Source organism: Azolla caroliniana, unplaced genomic scaffold (genome assembly GCF_043228905.1).
Source record: "Azolla caroliniana isolate FFs.n. ecotype wild unplaced genomic scaffold, voAzoCaro1.0.p SCAF_9, whole genome shotgun sequence".
NCBI lineage: Eukaryota > Viridiplantae > Streptophyta > Polypodiopsida > Salviniales > Salviniaceae > Azolla > Azolla caroliniana.
The window spans coordinates 1,546,690-1,566,637 of record NW_028230444.1 but is presented as its reverse complement, the minus strand read 5'-3'; the positions used below and the strand labels follow the sequence as shown (position 1 = coordinate 1,566,637).

The window sequence follows — 19,948 nt, the reverse complement described above, 5'->3', positions numbered from 1 at the left end:
GCCAAAAGGGGAAGGGAGGGGCAAATGGGGAAATAAAGGAAAGCAAGAAGGCCATGGCCAAAAGGAGAAGGGAGGGGCGGCCTATAAAAGGAAAGGGAGACACACAGATGACCTTCCTTTTTTTCCTTCCTATCTCTCCCTCCCTCTCTCTCTCTCTCTCGCTCTCTCACACGTCCCTGTGTTAAGAGCCAGAAGAAGAGAAAAGGAGACGACAAAGTGCGGCCGAAGCTTCTCCTTCCTTCTCTGAGCTCTCCATCGCCATTTTCTCCTCTGCAGAAGACGAAGGACTAGGGCTCAGCACCACAAAGCTTCAGCAAATAAGACGGAGAGAATCAGGATTCAGTCCTTTTACATATCTCTGCTTGCTACCTGCTTCTCCGGCAGAACCCTATTTTGCCTCCAGCATAACCCCCCTGATCCTTTCTATCGACTCTCTCAGAAACTCTTCAAAAAGGTACATGTGTTCGTTTTTTTTTTACAAATTGCATATTTGCATCTTCTCTGTATTCGTATCGTGTCTTGGCTATGTCGTGTTTTCCCTTTCGTCCATCTTATTGCTGTATTAGCTCACGTGTTTGAGGAAATCATGGATCTATCTGCTTTCCTGTATTCATGATAGTTCTGTTTCATGCGTTATTTAGCTGTATCCGATGATATACTAGAACATTATAGAGAGATAAGAGTGATCCTCTCTTTGTGGTTTTGTTGTATACCTATTATATCTTCAAGAGGTATTTTCTGCATACTAGCCCCCTCTTTGTTTCCTTTATGGGGCATTAACATACTATGTAGGGATCTGTAGCATTATAGGGATCTGTATCAGTTTCGTTATATACTCATGCCTGAGAGAGGTGCGTTCCTGCACAAATATTTGTTCCCGTTTGCTCCTTATTTACCAGTACCTCTCGAGTTTGAACAGTAAGAAATACGAGTCACTGCTCGTGCCCTTCTTATATGTATGTCGCAAAAAACATTTTTTTTTGTTCTTATTCTTGATTATTAAAATGTAGAGGTATGTGGATGTTAATGTTTCATTTTCTTTAGAATTTTATTTTCTGCGTACCGATTTTGTCTTTTTGTCGCTAATTCTCTATAGATTCTAGAATGAAATCTTGGATATATCGTTCATTCTTTATGTTTTGGATAGATCTTCTTTTGTGTTTTTGCTGAACTCTTCTTTGTTGAAATCTCAGTAATCTCGTTTATTAAAACGGCATAGCAGGAGAGATGAACAGGCTGCATCATTCTTTATGTTTTGTTCTTTCCCTACTTATGGATGATCGTTTTTGGCCGCTATTTGGGAATTTCCTCAAATATGCAACTGTTGAAAATATAGTTCTTTTCACACTTGGTAGTTGTTTAAATCTTCCCAGAGAATCATTTGGATGAGTTTTCCTATTCTTGCTGCATGCATTTCTCTTGAAATTTGGTTTGCTACATACTTGGTCTCTTTTTTCCTAGTTATTCGACCTATTTGAATATAAGAAGAGGTTGTAGTAGGTTACTTTCGTCTTTGTTTTTTATATATATTTGTATTTATTTGGAATAATTGCTGTTATATGCTTCAATTTAGTCCTGCTGGCTGGAACATCGAGAGCCTGGTCCTGCTAGACTGCTATTTGGTGACCAATCATAATGTGATGTTCTTCTGAAAAATATGTAATCATGAATATAGTAAAATAACATATAAACTTTTATGAGTTTAGATATCTGTAGAAGCACATTATTATTTGTATGATTCTAATAAGCCCTGGTCTGGATAATTCAGCTTTTTCACCGTTTTAATATGTTATGTAGTTCCTTTCTGAAATTTTCTTTCCACATGCGTGTTCTATTCTGCTTATTCTCTTTAATTCCACATTACACGTGTCATAGAAAGGGATGCGACTCACTTCGAACAATCTTTGTGTTCACTCTTTTAGAGCTTTATATTTCTGTTTATGCACTTATGATTATGTATTGATTTAATGTGTCAAATCCTGTACGAGTATGTTAATAAGTATCTGGTAGTAACGCCCAATTTACTGGTGTTCCATCTTTTCTCTTAAAGGTCGTCAAGGTTTCTAGACAAGATGGTATCTGATGCAAGCAAGAAGAAAGCTGCTCAAAAGAAAGCAGCTGCAGTTGCAAAACGAGGCTCGAAGTCTGCATCTGTGGTTGCAACTTCATCAAAAAACAATGAAGTCACAGAGGGACAAACCAATGGAGTAACTGATGAATTGGCGGCAATGCAAATAAGCGACAGAACTTGCACAGGAATCTTAACCTCACATGCATTATCTAGGGATATACATGTAAGGAATCACAAAATTTGCAGGAATTTAGATCTATGCATGTTATAGATGCTTTACATAAATGTCTTAAAACATCATGACAAAATTGGTAACTGCAATTTACTAATGCTGAAACAATCATGTCTATGTCATCAGATTGAGAGCTTGACACTCACTTTCCATGGGCATGAGTTGATTGTTGATTCCAGCCTTGAACTTAATTATGGAAGGTATTATGAATTGTGGATTTGGGTGGGTTTTGCTTTCTCTGGATGTGATTGGATTACTCTATTTACAATGACATTCTTTTTTATTTGATAGGAGATACGGCTTATTGGGACTGAACGGATGTGGTAAATCCACACTTTTGGATGCTATAGGCTGCAGAGAACTCCCTATTCCAGACCATATGGATATATATCACTTGACAAGGGAAATTGAGGCAACAGAACTTACTGCCCTCCAAGCTGTCATGAACGTGGATGCTGAGAGGTTGAAGCTGGAAAAGGAAGTTGAAATTTTATCTGCCCAGGTAGTTCAATTATTGATATTTTTTGAATGTGGAGAACCTTACGACCTGGTTTTGACTTTCATGTTTCTGCTCTTTTCTTAATGAAATAATGGAGTGGACCTGAGATGCATCAATTGGTATTTATATAAACGAACTCATGAATTGGCATTATTATTAAAAAGTATTTGAAACTTCCTCTTAAATGACATCGTATGGTGTAGACTCTTTCAATTGTATTTCATTCTGGTTTAGAAGATGATATTGCCCAGTTGAATTAGCGTATTTTCTCATACATGTTCATCTAGACATTGAATTGAATTTAATCATGGTCCCTAACGTAAGGATTATGACCTCCCCGAGGTGACGATACTCTCTTCCCCTTAAGCGAGTAGTCAATGAGTAATGTCTGGAGATTCATCTACACCCATTGTTTGGTACCCAATCATCTGATATTTTAGGAAGTACCTTTTTTTGAAATTTTGATTCTAGACATTACAAGCGAATATTTCTGTTGCAAGTAAAATTGTCACTTTCTGAATGAAAATTACTGCAACCTACAAAATTCTAACCAATTTCAAGGTAGCGAGCAAATCACGATGCTAAGAAAGCAATGCATTCCTGAAAAATAAATTGGTTTTTGGAGTTTACAGGATGCTGGAGGTGGTGAAGCGCTGGAAAGAATATATGAGCGTCTTGAAGCCATGGATTCAACCACAGCAGAGAAACGAGCAGCTGAAATTCTTCATGGTCTGGGATTCACAAAAACAATGCAAGGCAAGAAAACTCGAGATTTCTCTGGTGGTTGGCGTATGAGAATAGCATTAGCCAGAGCATTGTTTATGTGCCCAACTATACTTCTCCTGGATGAACCAACTAATCACCTTGGTGAGTTCTGTCGTTTAAACTTCATTCTCTTTATTGCTCAACAATTGTAATGTATTATCACTATTTTCACTTATGTTGGCTGCAAACTATACTGTTTTTAAAAGATGTCCATTCTATACAGATCTTGAAGCCTGTGTCTGGTTAGAAGAAATGCTAAAGAATTTTGAAAGGATCCTGGTTGTTGTATCCCATTCACAAGATTTTCTGAATGGGGTGTGCACAAATATAATCCATATGCAGAACAAGAAGCTTAAGCTATATACTGGAAACTATGACCAGTATGTGCAAACACGAGGGGACTTAGAGGAGAATCAGATGAAGCAATATAAGTGGGAACAGGATCAGATAGCAAATATGAAGGAGTACATTGCTAGATTTGGGCATGGTTCAGCAAAGCTTGCTAGACAAGCACAGAGTAAAGAGAAGACTCTAGCAAAGATGGAAAGAGGTGGTCTTACAGAAAAGGTTTCAAGGGACAAAATTCTTGTATTCCGTTTCACTGATGTTGGGAAGTTACCTCCACCAGTTTTGCAGTTTGTTGAGGTAGATTTTGGCTATACACCAGAACATCTTATTTATAAGAATATTGATTTTGGGGTTGATTTGGATTCACGGATAGCCTTGGTTGGGCCTAATGGAGCGGGTAAGAGTACATTACTGAAGCTTATGACTGGTGAATTGTCCCCACTTGATGGTATGGTAAGACGTCACAACCATCTTAGGATTGCCCAGTTCCATCAACACTTGGCTGATAAATTGAATCTTGATGTTCCCGCGTTACAATACATGATGTCAGAGTATCCTGGTCTAGAAGAAGAAAAGATGCGTGCAGCGATCGGGAAGTTTGGCCTTACTGGGAAGGCACAAATTATGCCCATGAAGAACTTATCTGATGGTCAAAGGAGTAGGGTCATTTTTGCGTGGTTGGCTTGGAGATTACCTCATTTGTTGCTTCTTGATGAGCCCACTAATCATCTTGACATTGAGACCATAGATTCTCTTGCAGAAGCATTGAATGAATGGGATGGAGGTCTTGTGCTAGTGAGTCACGACTTTAGGCTTATCAATCAAGTAGCCAAGGAGATATGGGTTTGTGAAAATCAGAAAGTGCAAAGGTGGGAAGGTGATATCATGGACTTTAAGCAGCACTTGAAGTCAAAAGCAGGACTCTAAAGTGAAATGCCCTACTATAGAGTTACTTTTGTATTGTTTCTTGTACTAGTCTTTAGGTGATTTTAAATATTTATGGTTGAACTGAATGAAACATACAAAATTTCTTTTTTCCCTCGGTTTTATAAGGAACTTTTTTGAGGCCTGATTATTTTTTGAGGTTCTGAGCTCACAAGACAGGTCTTTTTACTAATGTCTCTTAATCGGGGAGAACATTGATCTGACAGGAGCACCAGGCATAAAAGTAAAAATTTTGTAACCGGTATTTCTTCAAAATTTCTCATTTTCTAAGAGCATTCTTTGATTGATTTGAGAGTATTCCCTTACGCAAGTATTCATTCCCTTGAATCTGCATTTGATTCTGCCAATTGGTCCAGATCTAATTACTTCTTGTGCAAATAGATTAATCTCTCAATAGCAGTCAAACTTGATTTAATATATACAGGATAGATACAGATTGACAGATTCTTTAGATAAAAGTGTGTATCTATGTTGTCCTTACAGGGAATTTCATAAAATGCAGGCATTTTACTGTCTTAATACAGGGTGAAAGATTTGAACGTCCTCTCAGAAGACCGTATACAAGACAAAATTCAGTAGACATCCATGATAATCTAATCAAACCTATATCTGCGTTGTCTCCATCAGTGTATTGGAGATTAACTTAGCACTATTAAAATCCAATACTCTGCCTTTCTATTTGTTTGTGATAATGTGACTTTTGAGAAGTCAAGTATTGATGTTATTGTTTCTTGTTTCAAAGGGAGCTTCTGATTGGCCCTATTTTGGTTGTCGTCACTGCCATGAGTATCATTTCTGACTATTATGTAGACAAAAGAGAATGTAAGAAACGTTTAAAATTCAATTGAAAAGTAACTCAAAATACCCAAATGCATTGGAATTTCAAATTCTTATTTTCAAAATTTACCTATCTCTTATTACGTTCACGCATTCTGCCCCATGGTTACATGAATTTTACATTAAAAGGGTTGTCAGCTGCAAACTATTCGAGTCCATAAATCCCAGGAAATTGGTTGTGCCAGGTTACATGCATTTTGATGCACATTAAAGGGGTTGTCAGTTGCAAACTATTCCTCATACCTTGAGGACCTTTTTATTATTTGAAATATTCATTTATTTGTCAGTTTCATATGTGGTTCATTTACATTATATAACTTTATCACATTTCGTTCCCATTCTCAAGAATCCCTCTTGATCATGTTGCTAGTGAACCTTTTCAGAACACTAGCATATGCTGGTAAATGACCATAAGGTTTGACTTCAATGATGAGCTGTGCATTTACTCTGAAAACACGAACGTGCTGAGATGGGGTGATACAATCAGCAGGAAGATACATCATTTATTGATTAATATTCAAAGCTGCTTCCATTAAATACCATAACATCTAATACAAACACTTGTGCATATACCTTGAAACTGAAGTGACATTTCTTTTTAAAAAATTTAATCCGTTTATAAAATCCCAACCAAAATTCAAGATTTTTTATGGTGGGAAAGGTAATAATACAAATGGCAACATATTGGAAGGAAAAGGAGAACAATTCTTTTGTTGTTTTGGATATCAAGGCCGTAGTAATTTAATGAAGGTTCAAAAACTCGGTAACATGTCACCAGCAAGAAAGCTTCTGAACAAGGCAAGTGCTTGAGGAGGCTTATTAGCAGGTACCATGTGACCTGCACCACGCACCGTCGTGAATGTAAGCCCCCTGTACTTCTGTGTCCATCCTCCAACCTAAAATACATCACATCCGATATAGTGAAAATCCCATACAGTGAAAATATAAAGATCATAAGGAAACAATGATACAGAAAATATTAAGAGAAACGTTTATGGTCAGTGGATATAAAAAGTTGGCCGTAGGATTGATTTATTGGAACCATGATACAGGTCAATTTCATGAAGATTGGAACAAGAAAAAAGAAAGAGTACAAATGGAAAAAAGAAAAATACATTACGATATAATAAAAATACATTAGTATATATATATCATGGTTTTTCTTACCTGGTTTTGAAAATTCCAAGCATACCAAGGTGTCTCGACTGGAAGATTTAGTGCTTTTATCCACATCCTTGTCGCTAATGTAGATACAACACCATCTACATCACCACTGAATACAAGGAGAGAACAAAACTTGAGACATTTGTTTTGAGAAACCTAATTTAGATGTAGAACCTACATTGTTCAAGATGAAAGAAATGAATTCTATTTTTTTGTTTAATGATTCATCTTGGTGAAATATAGTCGATGCCACTAGTGCATCACATTGTGCTGTGTGTTTTTCTCCCATAATGCCATTAACTTGCCTATAAATCCATATCTTCAACCCTCCATGTTGTATAAGTTCTTGGTACAAGGGAAGCATAGATGCGACTATGTCCTCCCTCTTGTAATGAGAGTAGACGATAGAGCTGAAAAATAACACACATTCTCAAATATCAGCTTTAATTACAAAAATTTGTACTTTAATACGAGATTTGTAAATATACTTTATTCAGACTCGCTTGTATATTCAGAAATGTTAACAAATACAATATTAAATTGAGCTGAACATGTCTTTTCTAAAATCATCTTCATTACAACTACAAAATTTTTAAACATTGCCTCTTTGAAATAACCTATATACATTAAACAATAGGAGATCAAAGACAAGAGAACTGAAAAAGAAATGTATGTGCCTTCTAAAAATCTATCTTCATTACAACTTGTATCTTAATACAAGATTTAAAACATAGTCATTAAAGAATAATCACCATATTAGAAAATAATAAATAATTTTGGATCATAAGATAACCAATCATAAGATAACCAACTCTATTACTTCACTCATAAAGCTGTCCTTCAAATTAAAAGGTTAAAAAAACTGTCATGTGGCATACAATACAAAACACTGTTATTTACACCTACATTTGAGAGACATCATTTTCACAAACCATTACCTGCAACCCGACCAGACAACTGGGCTGTCTGATGCATGCAGTGCTCTCTGTACTTCAGGGCGGTTGAGATACGGTGTGACTGTGTCTATGCAAGGGTCGACGTATGCGGAAGTTAATCGATTGGCAAATTGCTTCTGCATAGAAAACCCTCTCCAATTTAATGCCATATAAAAAATATGGAACAACTTAAATTCATCACCACTAGACCACAAACGAGTGATGCGAGAGATGCATTTCAACAAATTTACTTCATTATGAGTAACCGAGTATTTTAAACTATCAGAAATTCAATTCTCTTGTTTTATTGGTAAAACGTGGAAACTTTAATTTTCTCTTAAACCATAAAATTTTTATGGTATGGGAGAGTAGAGTTTTAACACAACCTTTCATATTTTTCCTTGTATAGTTACCAAAAAAGAAGTTACAATAACGAACTAAGAACACAAAAACACATGATTCTAGAATAACTTTTACCCTAGCATTCTGACTGGTGTTAGAATTACATGACTCCGCGTAAATGTTGTAAATGTCAATTTGTGCCATGTCAGCATCAGCCTCTGACACCGCACGGTTGCAGAAGGTATTGTTGGAAGCTGCATCAACAGGGAGCTCATCGGCATAATTGCAATTGGCTTGGATGGCCGCATACGTCTCATCGGAAATGAGAGAATGTGATCGATAGAAATCAGTAGTTCCGGCATTATCGAACGCAGCATCCGTCCACGGATTTCCAATCTTCAAACACCATATGCAAATGTTGTAAATTTAATGATAAAGTGCATGAAAGAATTGGTGAAATGCATTGAGCACATACAAAAGGGGAAACAACACTCACATATCCCTAACCTTTTGCAAAATTCCTTTCACCACCCCAGAATACCCCTAAGCTTTCAACTTGGTAGGGTTTAGGGGTGTTCTCATAAATATTCAAAAAATTGGGAGAAATTTGGTATTTTGCCCTATAAGATACGTACCGCAAAGCCTTTGAAATTTAAGATTTGTGTTGCTTTGTTTCGCTGTAGTATTAACCTGGCTAATGTGGGGATGTAATGTCCTGGAGCCATGGGTTTTGTATGTCATTAGGATCTACAGAAGGTGTATATAGCTTAAACTTGCAGATATAATTAACCATCACCAACAGTGCTGTGGAGCGATGGGGTCAAGTAATTTAATTTTAACTTGAAACTCATTCCCACAATGTGCACATGTACAACATTGGACATGTATCCAATGTATGCATACATATGCATTCATAACATCAAAATACCTGCATAACTCTCCCCCAGAAGATAAAAATCATTGGATTTGTACTCAGGAAATTTCTCTAGCCAATTTATAATGAAGCTATATGCATCTTCAGCTGCAAGAAAAATGATGTGAGGAAATGGTTAATAGTACTCTCTCTAGATTATCTTTTAATGTTTAGAAAGAATGGAACAACAGGTGGGTGGTTTTACTTTTTTTTACCTATGGAAGCATCACTAAAATGATTATAATCTGAAGAAACATTTGAGTAGGAAAAGCCGACAGCAAATGGTGACTCCACAAACACAATATTTGCCTCTGCGAATCCAATCTCATTTTTAGTGTTCCAAGTCTATAAATTTCAGCTTCTTAAGATTCAGGATAATAAGGAGAAGAAAAAGAGAACATTTGTGTGCCATCATATCAAAGATGAGATTTTAGTTTACCTTTGGTCCAAGAGTAAGGGTTGAGTTCGAGACCATCAGCTGTGGGGTTTGGTGTGAAGGGACCCAACTCAGCTAAGGCACCATTCCCAACAGAGGAACATCCAGGACCTAAAATGACATTTTTGCAGCTATGATTCAGTGAGTATGTGGGGGCTGGGAGAAAACATACGGAAGATATAATAAACATAGAAGAGAAACTTATCTCTTCCTCATCCCTTAAACAACAACAACTCGATGAAATCTTAAATGATTTTCGTGATGTTTTTCCGAGTGAATTACCACATGCCAAAAGAAAATTATTTTCTACTACTTCTTTGCGTTCCATCACCAAGAAGTTCCAAAGGAAACAGAAAATGAAATAGCACAATTTCCATCGAGAAAATGGAGATTATTTCCATTGACAGGAGGGAAATAAAACCTTTGAGACAGGAAAAAATTTGTGTTGAAATAACAAGAATCCATTGAAAGTATATATAACATACACATACACACAGAGAAAATATAACAATTTCTAATGGGCTGAGGATCATTCATGGAATACAGACTCAACAAAGGAGAAACCAACCATTCAAAGAAAAACTGAAGTAGAGAAGAAAAAGAAAGAAAGAGAATCCATTAAGTGAGAAACTATATAGACTAGTACCTCCGTTGAACCAGATAGCCAGAGGGAGTTGAAGGGAGGTTCGGCGATCTCGATCGGCCTCGAAGAACCAATAGAAGAGTGCGCGCGTGTGAGGATTGTGCTTAGCAACATTGCCATTATCATGATCATTATACACATTATTTACATAGATGTGCCCTGCATAGTGCTTAAAATTCACCCTTGGCTGGCCCAAGAGGCCCTTCACCTCATCATCTGCACCATTGCTCACTGCCAACACCATAGCCATCGCCATCATCATCGCCATAACCAGCAATAAAAGAACATGATGGCGATGGCGATGGCGATGATGTTTACAAAAGATCATAATATCGCATAACCCCAGGTTCACCATTTGTTCTTGTGTGAATATAGATAGGTATATGCTACAACATATGTGTGTGCATGGATTTAGGGAGTGGGGAGAGAGAGAAACTCTGCAGATTGAGCTCAGCACAAGAAGCACTCATCTGATGCTTGGAGAGAGGGTTAAATTCCTCCTTAAAGAAAGGGCATTATTATTATTTTAAATCATTTCTTGGTTTTTCAGAACAAAAATCGGAGGGGGGGGAGACTTAAATAAAAAAAACAGGGGAACCTTTAAAAAAGGAAAGGAGAAGGAGAAGGACAGGGGAGGTAGAAAAAAGCACAAAGAGAAATGTTTGTTTGGTTGGAGCTTTTGCTTTTAGTTTTTATTGGGGTTGGGTTTGAATCGGTTATAAGGTGGTCTGCTCTGTCCATGCTCATTCATTCATGTTTGTGAAGAAGGACAACCAACCCTAGGCCTACTTCCAAGGTATGCCTTCTTACATGACATTGTCATTGATTCAATGGAGATGGGAGGACATATTAGCTAGAATAGAGCCCAGAGAAAGAGACACATTGCTTGCTCTTCCTGTATGTATGTATGTATGTAGGTATTCGTGTATGTTTTTATGTATGTATGTATATGTTTGTATGTTTGTATGTCTGTATGCATGTATGTGTGTGAATGTGTTTGTCCGTTTGTATGTGCATTATGTGCATGTGTATGTACATGTGTGTGTGTCTATATGTATGTGTTTGTTTGTTTGTGTCTATGTATGTGGGTCTCTGTATGTATGTATGTATGTATGTATGTATGTTACACGTGTGTGTGTGTGTGTGTCTACCTGTCTCTATGTATGTGTGTGTTTGTATGTATGTATCATGTATGTATGCTACATGTGTGTGTGTGTGTGTGTGTGTGTGTGTGTGTGTTTACACTCTCTCCTCTCTTTTTTCTCATTGACATGAATAATGTGAGTATGTAGATAGTCCAACACACACACACACACACACACACACACACACATATAAAAAAACAAACAAACAAAAAAAGAGCATCTCTCTTTCATGTGATGTGTGTTGCCGTCGTTCTTGTGTTATTCTCGAATCCCAAGCAAAGACTCTCGTCAGCCTTTCTTTCTGGCACTCCTTTATTTCTCCATCTATCTCTCTTTCCAAGTCTATTTTTTAAATATTATCATTTTCCTTTGGACTAGCAATTGTAAAAACTCGCCACCATTAGGATACACCATTAATTTAACTTCTCATTGTGTCATGCTACGCATAGTTAAGGTTGTTTCCATGCATTTTTGGTGATACTTCGCTAGTTCACTTTGGCATTTCACGCAAAATATTGTACTTCCTTTCTCTCTCTTTGTCTCTCTCTAGTTAGTTATGTACAATCAAGAATACATGACCTATGTCTAGAGGGGCCACATCAAATTCTCTCTAGTTGCAAGCTACATCAAAACAAACAAAAGTAACACCATCTCACACAATCGGGCACATGGCATCCAATAAAGGTTATAGTGGTGGATAGTGGAACTACAATCCTTAACCAGTATTAGCATGATAGACCTTGACCTCCATGTTATGAACATCCCAAAAGCCAAATGTAAAGTAGGAGAAGAGCCCAATAAACTACAACACTACCAAACCCTCATAAAATTTGCTCTGTTAGGAAATACCTCACAAGCAACACTTACGTTTTGAGCAAGAGTGCCTTCCAATTTCCAAATCAACAAAATACGCAAATCTCGTGTCTATCTAGATATCAAAGAAAATGATAATGTCTTGTGATAACTCATTTACAATTCAACTTTATACCAATTATTAGGATTTGATTGTTTGTGAGAAATATATTTATGCATGATAAATTGTTCGATAAAACACGGAAATACCCTCGAATGTTTCTTTTTGGCTCAAACTAGTATTGTACACATATAGTAGGTGAGGGTAGGTCACTCATATTTACAAAACATACTAAATGGTATGTTCCTAATTTTCTAAAGTGACTTTGATACATGGAATGATAGGTGCATGCACTATTGTGATCTTGACAACCAATAGATGGAGGGTCTTTTAAAAAGGCTCATCTATTCAAGGGGCATGGGAAGAAGCCTTACCTTGGAAGGTTGGAGTCTTCATAAACTAGTAATATGGGTTAGGCTTTTGTCACAATGATTATATTACCTCTTCCAAGGTGCTAAGTAATATCCATCGGTATGGAACACCAATGGGAGGTTGGTTATGTCTCGATCACGGCTCAGGGGAGTTCGAGAGGCTGGAGTGTTCCTGTATCCAATCTATTCACCCTTTTTTACTTTAATTTGGTGTAGATTAGTAAGGGTGTTTGGTCAACCCCTCAAGTTTTCATTATTTTCCCAAATGTCCCTTGCCAATTCCTTATCAAAAGAGTTTATATTCGAGAAGACTTCTCAAACAATCTTGTATGTTTGTGCATCACAATTTTATCATATGGAAAAATTCGGGCAAAATCGTTTGCTTGTTGAATTCGGCGACAAGACTTTATGCTTGGATACAACTTACAAGAAGGAAGTTTAAAACTCAACAATTCGGTACACAAGGTATATGTAAACCGTGTGCATGCCCAACGGGTAGTGCAAGGAACTATAGTTATTGTTGTTGGCAATCAAGCGAGATATTTCTATTTTTTTGTTTGAATACCTCATGTATTATGGCATCTAATGATTGACATATATTTTAGTTGCCTTGGTGTATGCTTTTCCTAGCATCAAATGACTGATAGGCATTGTTTCATTCAAAATCAGCACGAGAGAAAATATCCACTCCCTTTCCCTCTTTAAGATTGGAGCGTTTGATTTTATGAAAATCCAAGACTTGAACCTTGTGAGTAGTGTGCTTTATGAAATTATATGAACATATAATGACATTGAATAAAACTGTAGCACTCCTTTAATGCCTTGTATTTGGGATATAATCTATCACATGTTTAGCAAAATTAAAATTTGACACACTTCTCTAAGAATTTTGTCAATGGAAACTGTGGTAAGCACCTTCTCTCTTCTATTTTCTCTTCATGGGCTAGTTTGATCCTTGTCATGGGATAAGTCTTCTCTGGGTGTTAAATTATATCTCTCTCTCTCTCGCTCTCTTTCATACATGATGTACACACATACACACACACACACACACACACATTTTTAGGATTCTAGAACCTCTCCCTTGCAACAATGATTTATATGATTTGTTGATGTCATTCTCATCCTCTTACATATGTAATGATTTGAAAATAATATCACTATAAATTCCTCGTCATCAATAATTCTAAAAAGCAAGCCTTGCAAACTTTAGGGCTTCTCATATCTCTCTAGTGTAATCACCACCTCTGTTTCATAAACGTATGTGCACCAACTTTTATATATAGCTGCATTAAAGCAAAATGAGTGATCTTTTGGCAAGTTGTGCCCTTGTGACATCGTACCTACAAAAGTGCCAATGATCTTTATCCCCAAGTCAATATAACTGTGTGACATCATAATGTGTAGCATGAAAAGAGACATTACATCACTTGATTAAAGATATATTTCAGAATTCAAACTTGTATTTCCATTTGATTCCTTCAATCTCTCCACAGTGTATGCAAGGTTCGACTAAAGCTAAGTTTAACATATATAATCTTTACTTATGGCTAAGGTTAACAAAGTATTGATGAAGAGATTGGTTTGGGTGGACCGTGGTAGTACCTTTCCAATTTATGCCACTATGTTTCATTGGCACGGGAAGGAAATATGATTTGCCTGATCTTTGATTCGGTGATGATTGATATTGCCAACACATTTTCTTATTAATTCATATCTTTCCTATTTTGTTTTCACCTAGCACGAGTTTTTATTGATATTCTTGACGTATTAAAGGGCATATTTTTAAGTAGCAAAATATTTAATTCCACATGTTGATTTGATGATTACAGGTTAACAATCCTAAAGACAATATAAATGTATGTGGGTTGCAATGATCTTGAAAGGATAATCAGATTAGGATTAACGAATCACCAACTTTCTCTTGTTCATAACCATTGGCACATTGGAGATATATCAAAATACTCTTGTTTGCCAAAAGAACTATGTATCATTCACCGATTTTTGGTGACTTGTGGCAATGCTATGCAATCTAGTACTCATCCACTGAAAAGGACTTTGTGAATTGGCTACATCCTTCATGTATGGACTATATAAGGTGACCCAAGGTCCTCAATGAGTTGATTAGCTCAACTTTGCATGTATTATAAAAGTTGGATATTCAGCCTTTTGAACTTTTTCAACGGGTATGCAACAGAATATCCACAATCCATGAATAATTGTTAATTAATGACAAGTTTGTCTAGCAAGAAGCTTATATAATATTATAATAAGTTTGTTTCTTACCATCTTCACCCTTGTGTTGTTCCTTGTTACGATTATTAAATAATTTACTCAATACTACTCTTAGTTGTGCTTTTGTGGAATATAGGAAACATGACATCCTACATGCTACAATTATCACCGAAATGTAACACGTATATAGATGTGACATATGTCAACCAACAACAAATACAAACAAATGAACACAATAGCCAACATATGTAGTCCAAGAAGAGCCCGAGGATAAATAGTAATAGTGAACCAAAGTCTACCTTTGTAGATTCAACTATGAACCAACACTATGAATCTATATATTAAGCTTTAGCATATCTATATATCGAAAGAAAGTGTGCCATGTCATTTTAAAAGGCCGGATCTGCACGCATGGCTATGAATCGTGATTGCATGACTTGACAATGGGACAGGAATATCATGTATTGGTAATCGGTGTAGATACTTTAGAATGGTACTATTAAAAATGGTCATGTCTAATTTCTTGGTATAAGCGTGTACTTTCTACAACAATTGTATGGCAATATATTATCCTAATCTTTATATTCGTCCTTCACTATCTTTTTTGGTGGACCAATAATTGAAGTGGTATTCCTATTGACCTATCAACGTCACATCAAATACATTGAAGTTATGATTCCCATCACATTCCAAGTCCATATAGTAGAGTATGCATAAGACGCCTTGTGAAATGCACACGTACCTGTATTTGACAATAATTCCATCATATGTACTTATAATCAAGCCCTTTCATTGGTTGTACAAATTTAGCACCATGGAAATTTGTAATATTGATGTGGTGCATGTGAAAGAAAGACACGTGGAGTTGAGGAGAGGGATAGACACGTATGGCTTACAACACTCATGTGAAAAACAAAAGAACTTGCTATTTGAACACTAACTTTGGAACTTGGAAGCTAGAGAAAGAAAGTGTCTTAATGTCTATAGAGATCGACGTGCAGCCTATGAGAAAGGAAGCAGGCACAATTGTTACATTTTAGTTTAATTTGTTTTAAAAAAAACTTATTTTTGAAGTTCGAATCATCTGTTTCAAAATTGACTATGCCTATCACGTGGATAAGTCACAAGCGTGAATTTCAAAGTTGTTAAAGTGTCCTACATGAATGAGAAAATATTATACTCATGTATAGTGAGGGATTCTTTATATTAATCTAAGCTTTTGAGATTTAATTCTATTATGTATGCAAAAGTTCAACTATGACTCTTCTATCTTTTAAGATATCTATCTTGGGCATAGTTTCATTCTTTATCTATGGTTCAATCCAAACTTTCTCTTAATCTTAATATCCTTGTTACAAGTGTCATCATGGATCAACCAACAAATATGTTTTAAAACTACGTTGTATAGATTCTTTCGCTATTTCATTTCAAGCCATTTCATTAAGTGGACAAGCCACTTTGAGCAGTCATCAACAAACATATTTTCAATGCTTTATATGCATATGAAGGATACAAAAGTTATATGCAGTACATCTATAATTGAAGATGAGTTTTAGCGCACATGCTACATAAAAAAATGCAAAGAACTATGAGTAAAAATTAGATTACTCATTCTCACCACGGAAAATCCTACATTCAATTTAACAATGAGTAGATTTAGGTTAAACGATTTTCAAAATATGTATATTCTCTTTTATGTTATAAAATGAAGCATACCTCATCAACACGAAACCTTAGACATGAGCCATGAGTTGATAGTTGTAAATATATCATACATTCTATGGGGCATAAAAATGTTCATATAAAGCTCACAATGTCCATTTGACACTGGGTGTGAAGGTTGATGGTCCAAAATGTTATATACTACCAAGAGAACCATATAAAGCTTCCTACCCATAATTAATCATGGGGTACCTTCATCTTGCAATGCACGTTTCCAATTCACCCACTTCTTTTGGGCTATTTCTTAAACCATATTCTCGTTTTTACATGTTCATACTTTAAGCACTTTATTTTATTTTATATAGCACCCCGTCAATTCTTGTCACACTACGTGCTTTGAAAACCCCAATTTCAAAAGTTTTTGCAATGACTTCTTTTCTTGAGGAAAAAGTAATCGCGAGTTTGTTTTTCCTAAACATATTGTCTTGTTTATGAAATTAGCCCACTTATTATTTTATTGAAATATATGGATGTTTTTGTTGTGATACATCAAAATTCGCTATGTTTTTGCCTCTTTCCATATCTTCTACTTGAACTCAATAATTCATCGATATATATTCACAAATGAGACGTGGTACATCACATTGCATTGTGTACGTAATGTTTCATTATAATCATAAAAATTTCCTTTAAATTCTATCAAAATTACAACATCAATTAGAAACATAACTAAATTCAACGAGCAAATTTATAATGACAAAAGTTGCAAAATATTTGTTTCTAAATCATTGCATATGGTTTAATAACCTACATAATGCCTATTAAGGAGCCTCGTAAAGATGGTAATGAGTGTGAGAACAAGAAGGTGGAAGTTGAAAAGCTTAACTAGCCTTCACATAGTTTTCTTTGCTAGTGTAGAGAAGGTATTGCTCCATGCGGCTCATGCATTTTCTTAAGGTTAGTCCCTTGCCACAATAGATAGCAAACATGCATGCCTATATGGTGTGGCTTAGCACGTTCAAATTGAAGTTGTGCTAGGTTGGTAGTACACATATAATAAGTAGTAATTGATAACTAGATTGTTCATGCTAGTGAGGTCTTCACATTGTAATGGAGGATGCTCCCCATCCTTGATCTCCCAACTATGGAAAAGTGAGCTTATCCAATTTGCTTTTTCTTGTTGTAGAGGAGGGTGATTACCTCTATTCCATAGGGGTGAGAGAAGGTGCAAGTTTGTTAGGTTTAAGGGTAGGGCAAGAACATGCTACCATTCAAAAGCATTGTTGCCATCATGTTGACATGAGTTACACCTTCTGACTTGCAAGAGATGTATATTGATTGTGTCAAACTTAATTCAATTACTAACTCAGTTTACAAGAGGATCCATACTCACTTCTATGCTAAATTGTCACTCTCAATCACACACTAATCTCACCCATAATGTGCATTCATGTTATGGGCATGATTATATAATATTCCGTGGTAAGATTGTACCGTAGTATTCTATACACGTGGATAAATGTGTGAGGGTTAAACGAGAGTGTAAAGAAAGGAAAGATTACTTTTAATCCTTGGGATTGGGACAAGGCATTAGGCCAAGTGTGAACTTGCATGGGGCCTTAGGTCTAGCTATAAATATGAGGCCTAGCTACCCTCGTTTGAGACCTTATTAACTACTTCGAGACTCCGTCCTTGTGTTGGGTCAACTCTTGTAGCGAGTGTGCCAATACTAGGTACGACTCAATGCCACAACTGTGGTATGGGATAGGGATCGGCAACGGCTCGGCTCAAGCCTAAACCGTTTGGCTTTGCCGGCTTGAAAACGGCTTAGTAGCTTAGCGGCTCGGCTCGGTTTAGGCTTGAACTTGCCTTAACGGTTTGAGCTCGGCTCGACTTGGCTTGAGCCTCGCCAAACCGGCTCAAGCTGTCTAAACCGTTTATAAACTTTAGAGAGAGGGGGAGAGAGACAATAGACAAGGGGAAAGAGAGAGAGAGAGAGTGGAATTACATAGAAGGGAGAGAGAGAGAGAGAGAGAGAGAGAGAGAGAGAGAGTGGAATTACATAGAAGGGAGAGAGAGAGAGAGAGAGAAAGAGAGAGAGAGAGAGAAATTACATAGAAGTGAGAGAGAGAGAGAGTCGAGACCACAGATGTGAGAGAGAGTGGGAGGGAGAGCTTGTACAATGTATAATATATAGTATATAGTATATAGTGGATCATTTAAGAGAGAGAGAGAGAGAGAGGGAGGTTTCTAAATCGGTTTACAAGCCCTTTACCAAACCGGTTCACAAACCGGTTTAGGCTAACTTGGTTTGTGAACTGGCTCGGCTCGGCTCGGCTCAAGTTTGAGATCTCGTAAACGGTTTAGGCTTAGCCGGTTTGGAAACCGGTTTACAAGCCCTTCACCAAACCGGTTTAGGCTAAACCGGTTTGTGAACTCGCTCAGCTCGGCTCAGCTCAAGTTTGAGATCTCGTAAATGGTTTAGGCTTAGCCGGTTTGGCTTGGATCAAGCCAAACGGGCTAAGCCTAAACCGAACCGTTGCTGATCCCTAGTATGGGACACTGATCGAGGCTCAAGTCTATCTCGATCCCTTCGCTCGAGGGTGGTCAAGTGAATTAACACCCTTCTTTCTCTTTCGTCTCTTATTTTCCTATATGTATTATTCGTATTTCATGCTTACATTAGTAGTTAACTCTAACAATTCAATTGGTAGGGCAGCAAAATCTCACCTTCTCTTGATCTCTCAACATGTAAGTGTATATGCAATTACCAAACCAATGGTCAAAATAATGATATAATCTAACATCATTTTTAGCTACTGCAAATAACTTGCAAAAAAGATTTCTACAAAATTAGATTGAAGCATTTATTTACTTCACCCTTGTTATACATACTGATTATGTTATGCAACCTTCTCTCTTTATTCACGTTCATACTGTAATTAGAGTTGTAGCAATGAGAATGGGTATATTGATCCCATTCAGTGAATAAATAATATGAGCCTCTAGAATAAAACCATCAAATAAAATTTACTCAGTTGTAGAGAGCTGAACCTACTGACATAAATTTTAAACAGCCTTTAGAATATTGAGAGCTAATATTTCCAACTGTAAAGTTCATATAGCCATACTTTGTTTATGTTTATATCACCTTGAGGTTTCACACCAAGAAATCATCAATAAAGCTACAGAAACAGAATTGTTATTCGCATCCGCCAACTTTAACATAGCCTGTTAAGCCTTGATTGATGATTTTGTTTCCTTTTTTATCACTGATGACCATGGCTTTTGCCTCAAGCACAGACTTAACACTGTAATGCAGAGATAGTGTGAATTCTAAATGCATCATTTGTTAACATTAGCCATTCATATACCTAAACCTGAAGCTACAATTTATTGTTTCAAGTCAAACAAAGATTGAAACCATATTGTGGAAACAAAGCAGAGACATGCATTTACACATTGATAAATCTACATCTTCTCTAAGATCTC

The 19,948-nt window shown here is 36.5% G+C and overlaps 2 protein-coding genes across 2 annotated transcripts; one reads left to right on the top strand and one right to left on the bottom strand.

The window, feature by feature from the left end:
* Positions 1 to 320: 320 nt before the first annotated feature.
* Positions 321 to 5,115, top strand: LOC147859763 (ABC transporter F family member 1-like). The gene is made up of 6 exons (XM_087324750.1): positions 321 to 454; positions 2,051 to 2,294; positions 2,430 to 2,503; positions 2,595 to 2,805; positions 3,435 to 3,669; positions 3,791 to 5,115. Exons 2-6 carry the CDS (start codon positions 2,073 to 2,075, stop codon positions 4,840 to 4,842), a joined length of 1,794 nt encoding a protein of 597 aa, XP_087180876.1. The 5' UTR covers positions 321 to 454; positions 2,051 to 2,072; the 3' UTR covers positions 4,843 to 5,115.
* A 1,160-nt stretch (positions 5,116 to 6,275) lies between these two features.
* LOC147859762 (putative serine carboxypeptidase-like 23) lies at positions 6,276 to 10,538 on the bottom strand. Its single transcript, XM_087325095.1, has 10 exons — positions 10,134 to 10,538; positions 9,491 to 9,598; positions 9,267 to 9,362; positions 9,067 to 9,159; positions 8,774 to 8,853; positions 8,274 to 8,534; positions 7,800 to 7,933; positions 7,167 to 7,271; positions 6,865 to 6,970; positions 6,276 to 6,593 (listed from the first exon to the last, which is right to left on the bottom strand). The coding sequence occupies exons 1-10, from the start codon at positions 10,483 to 10,485 to the stop codon at positions 6,450 to 6,452; spliced, it is 1,479 nt and encodes a 492-aa protein (XP_087181221.1). The 5' UTR covers positions 10,486 to 10,538; the 3' UTR covers positions 6,276 to 6,449.
* Positions 10,539 to 19,948: the final 9,410 nt, after the last annotated feature.

Coding starts and splice junctions, on each gene's coding strand:
- LOC147859763 (XM_087324750.1), top strand. CDS start 2,073: ATGGTATCTGATGCAAGCAAGAAGAAAGCTGCTCAAAAGAAAGCAGCT. Junction 2,504..2,594: donor CTTGAACTTAATTATGGAAG/GTATTATGAATT, acceptor TTTATTTGATAG/GAGATACGGCTTATTGGGAC. Junction 3,670..3,790: donor TGAACCAACTAATCACCTTG/GTGAGTTCTGTC, acceptor CATTCTATACAG/ATCTTGAAGCCTGTGTCTGG.
- LOC147859762 (XM_087325095.1), bottom strand. CDS start 10,485: ATGGTGAACCTGGGGTTATGCGATATTATGATCTTTTGTAAACATCAT. Junction 9,363..9,490: donor CCCTTACTCTTGGACCAAAG/GTAAACTAAAAT, acceptor TTGGATTCGCAG/AGGCAAATATTGTGTTTGTG. Junction 7,934..8,273: donor ACACCAGTCAGAATGCTAGG/GTAAAAGTTATT, acceptor TTTTCTATGCAG/AAGCAATTTGCCAATCGATT.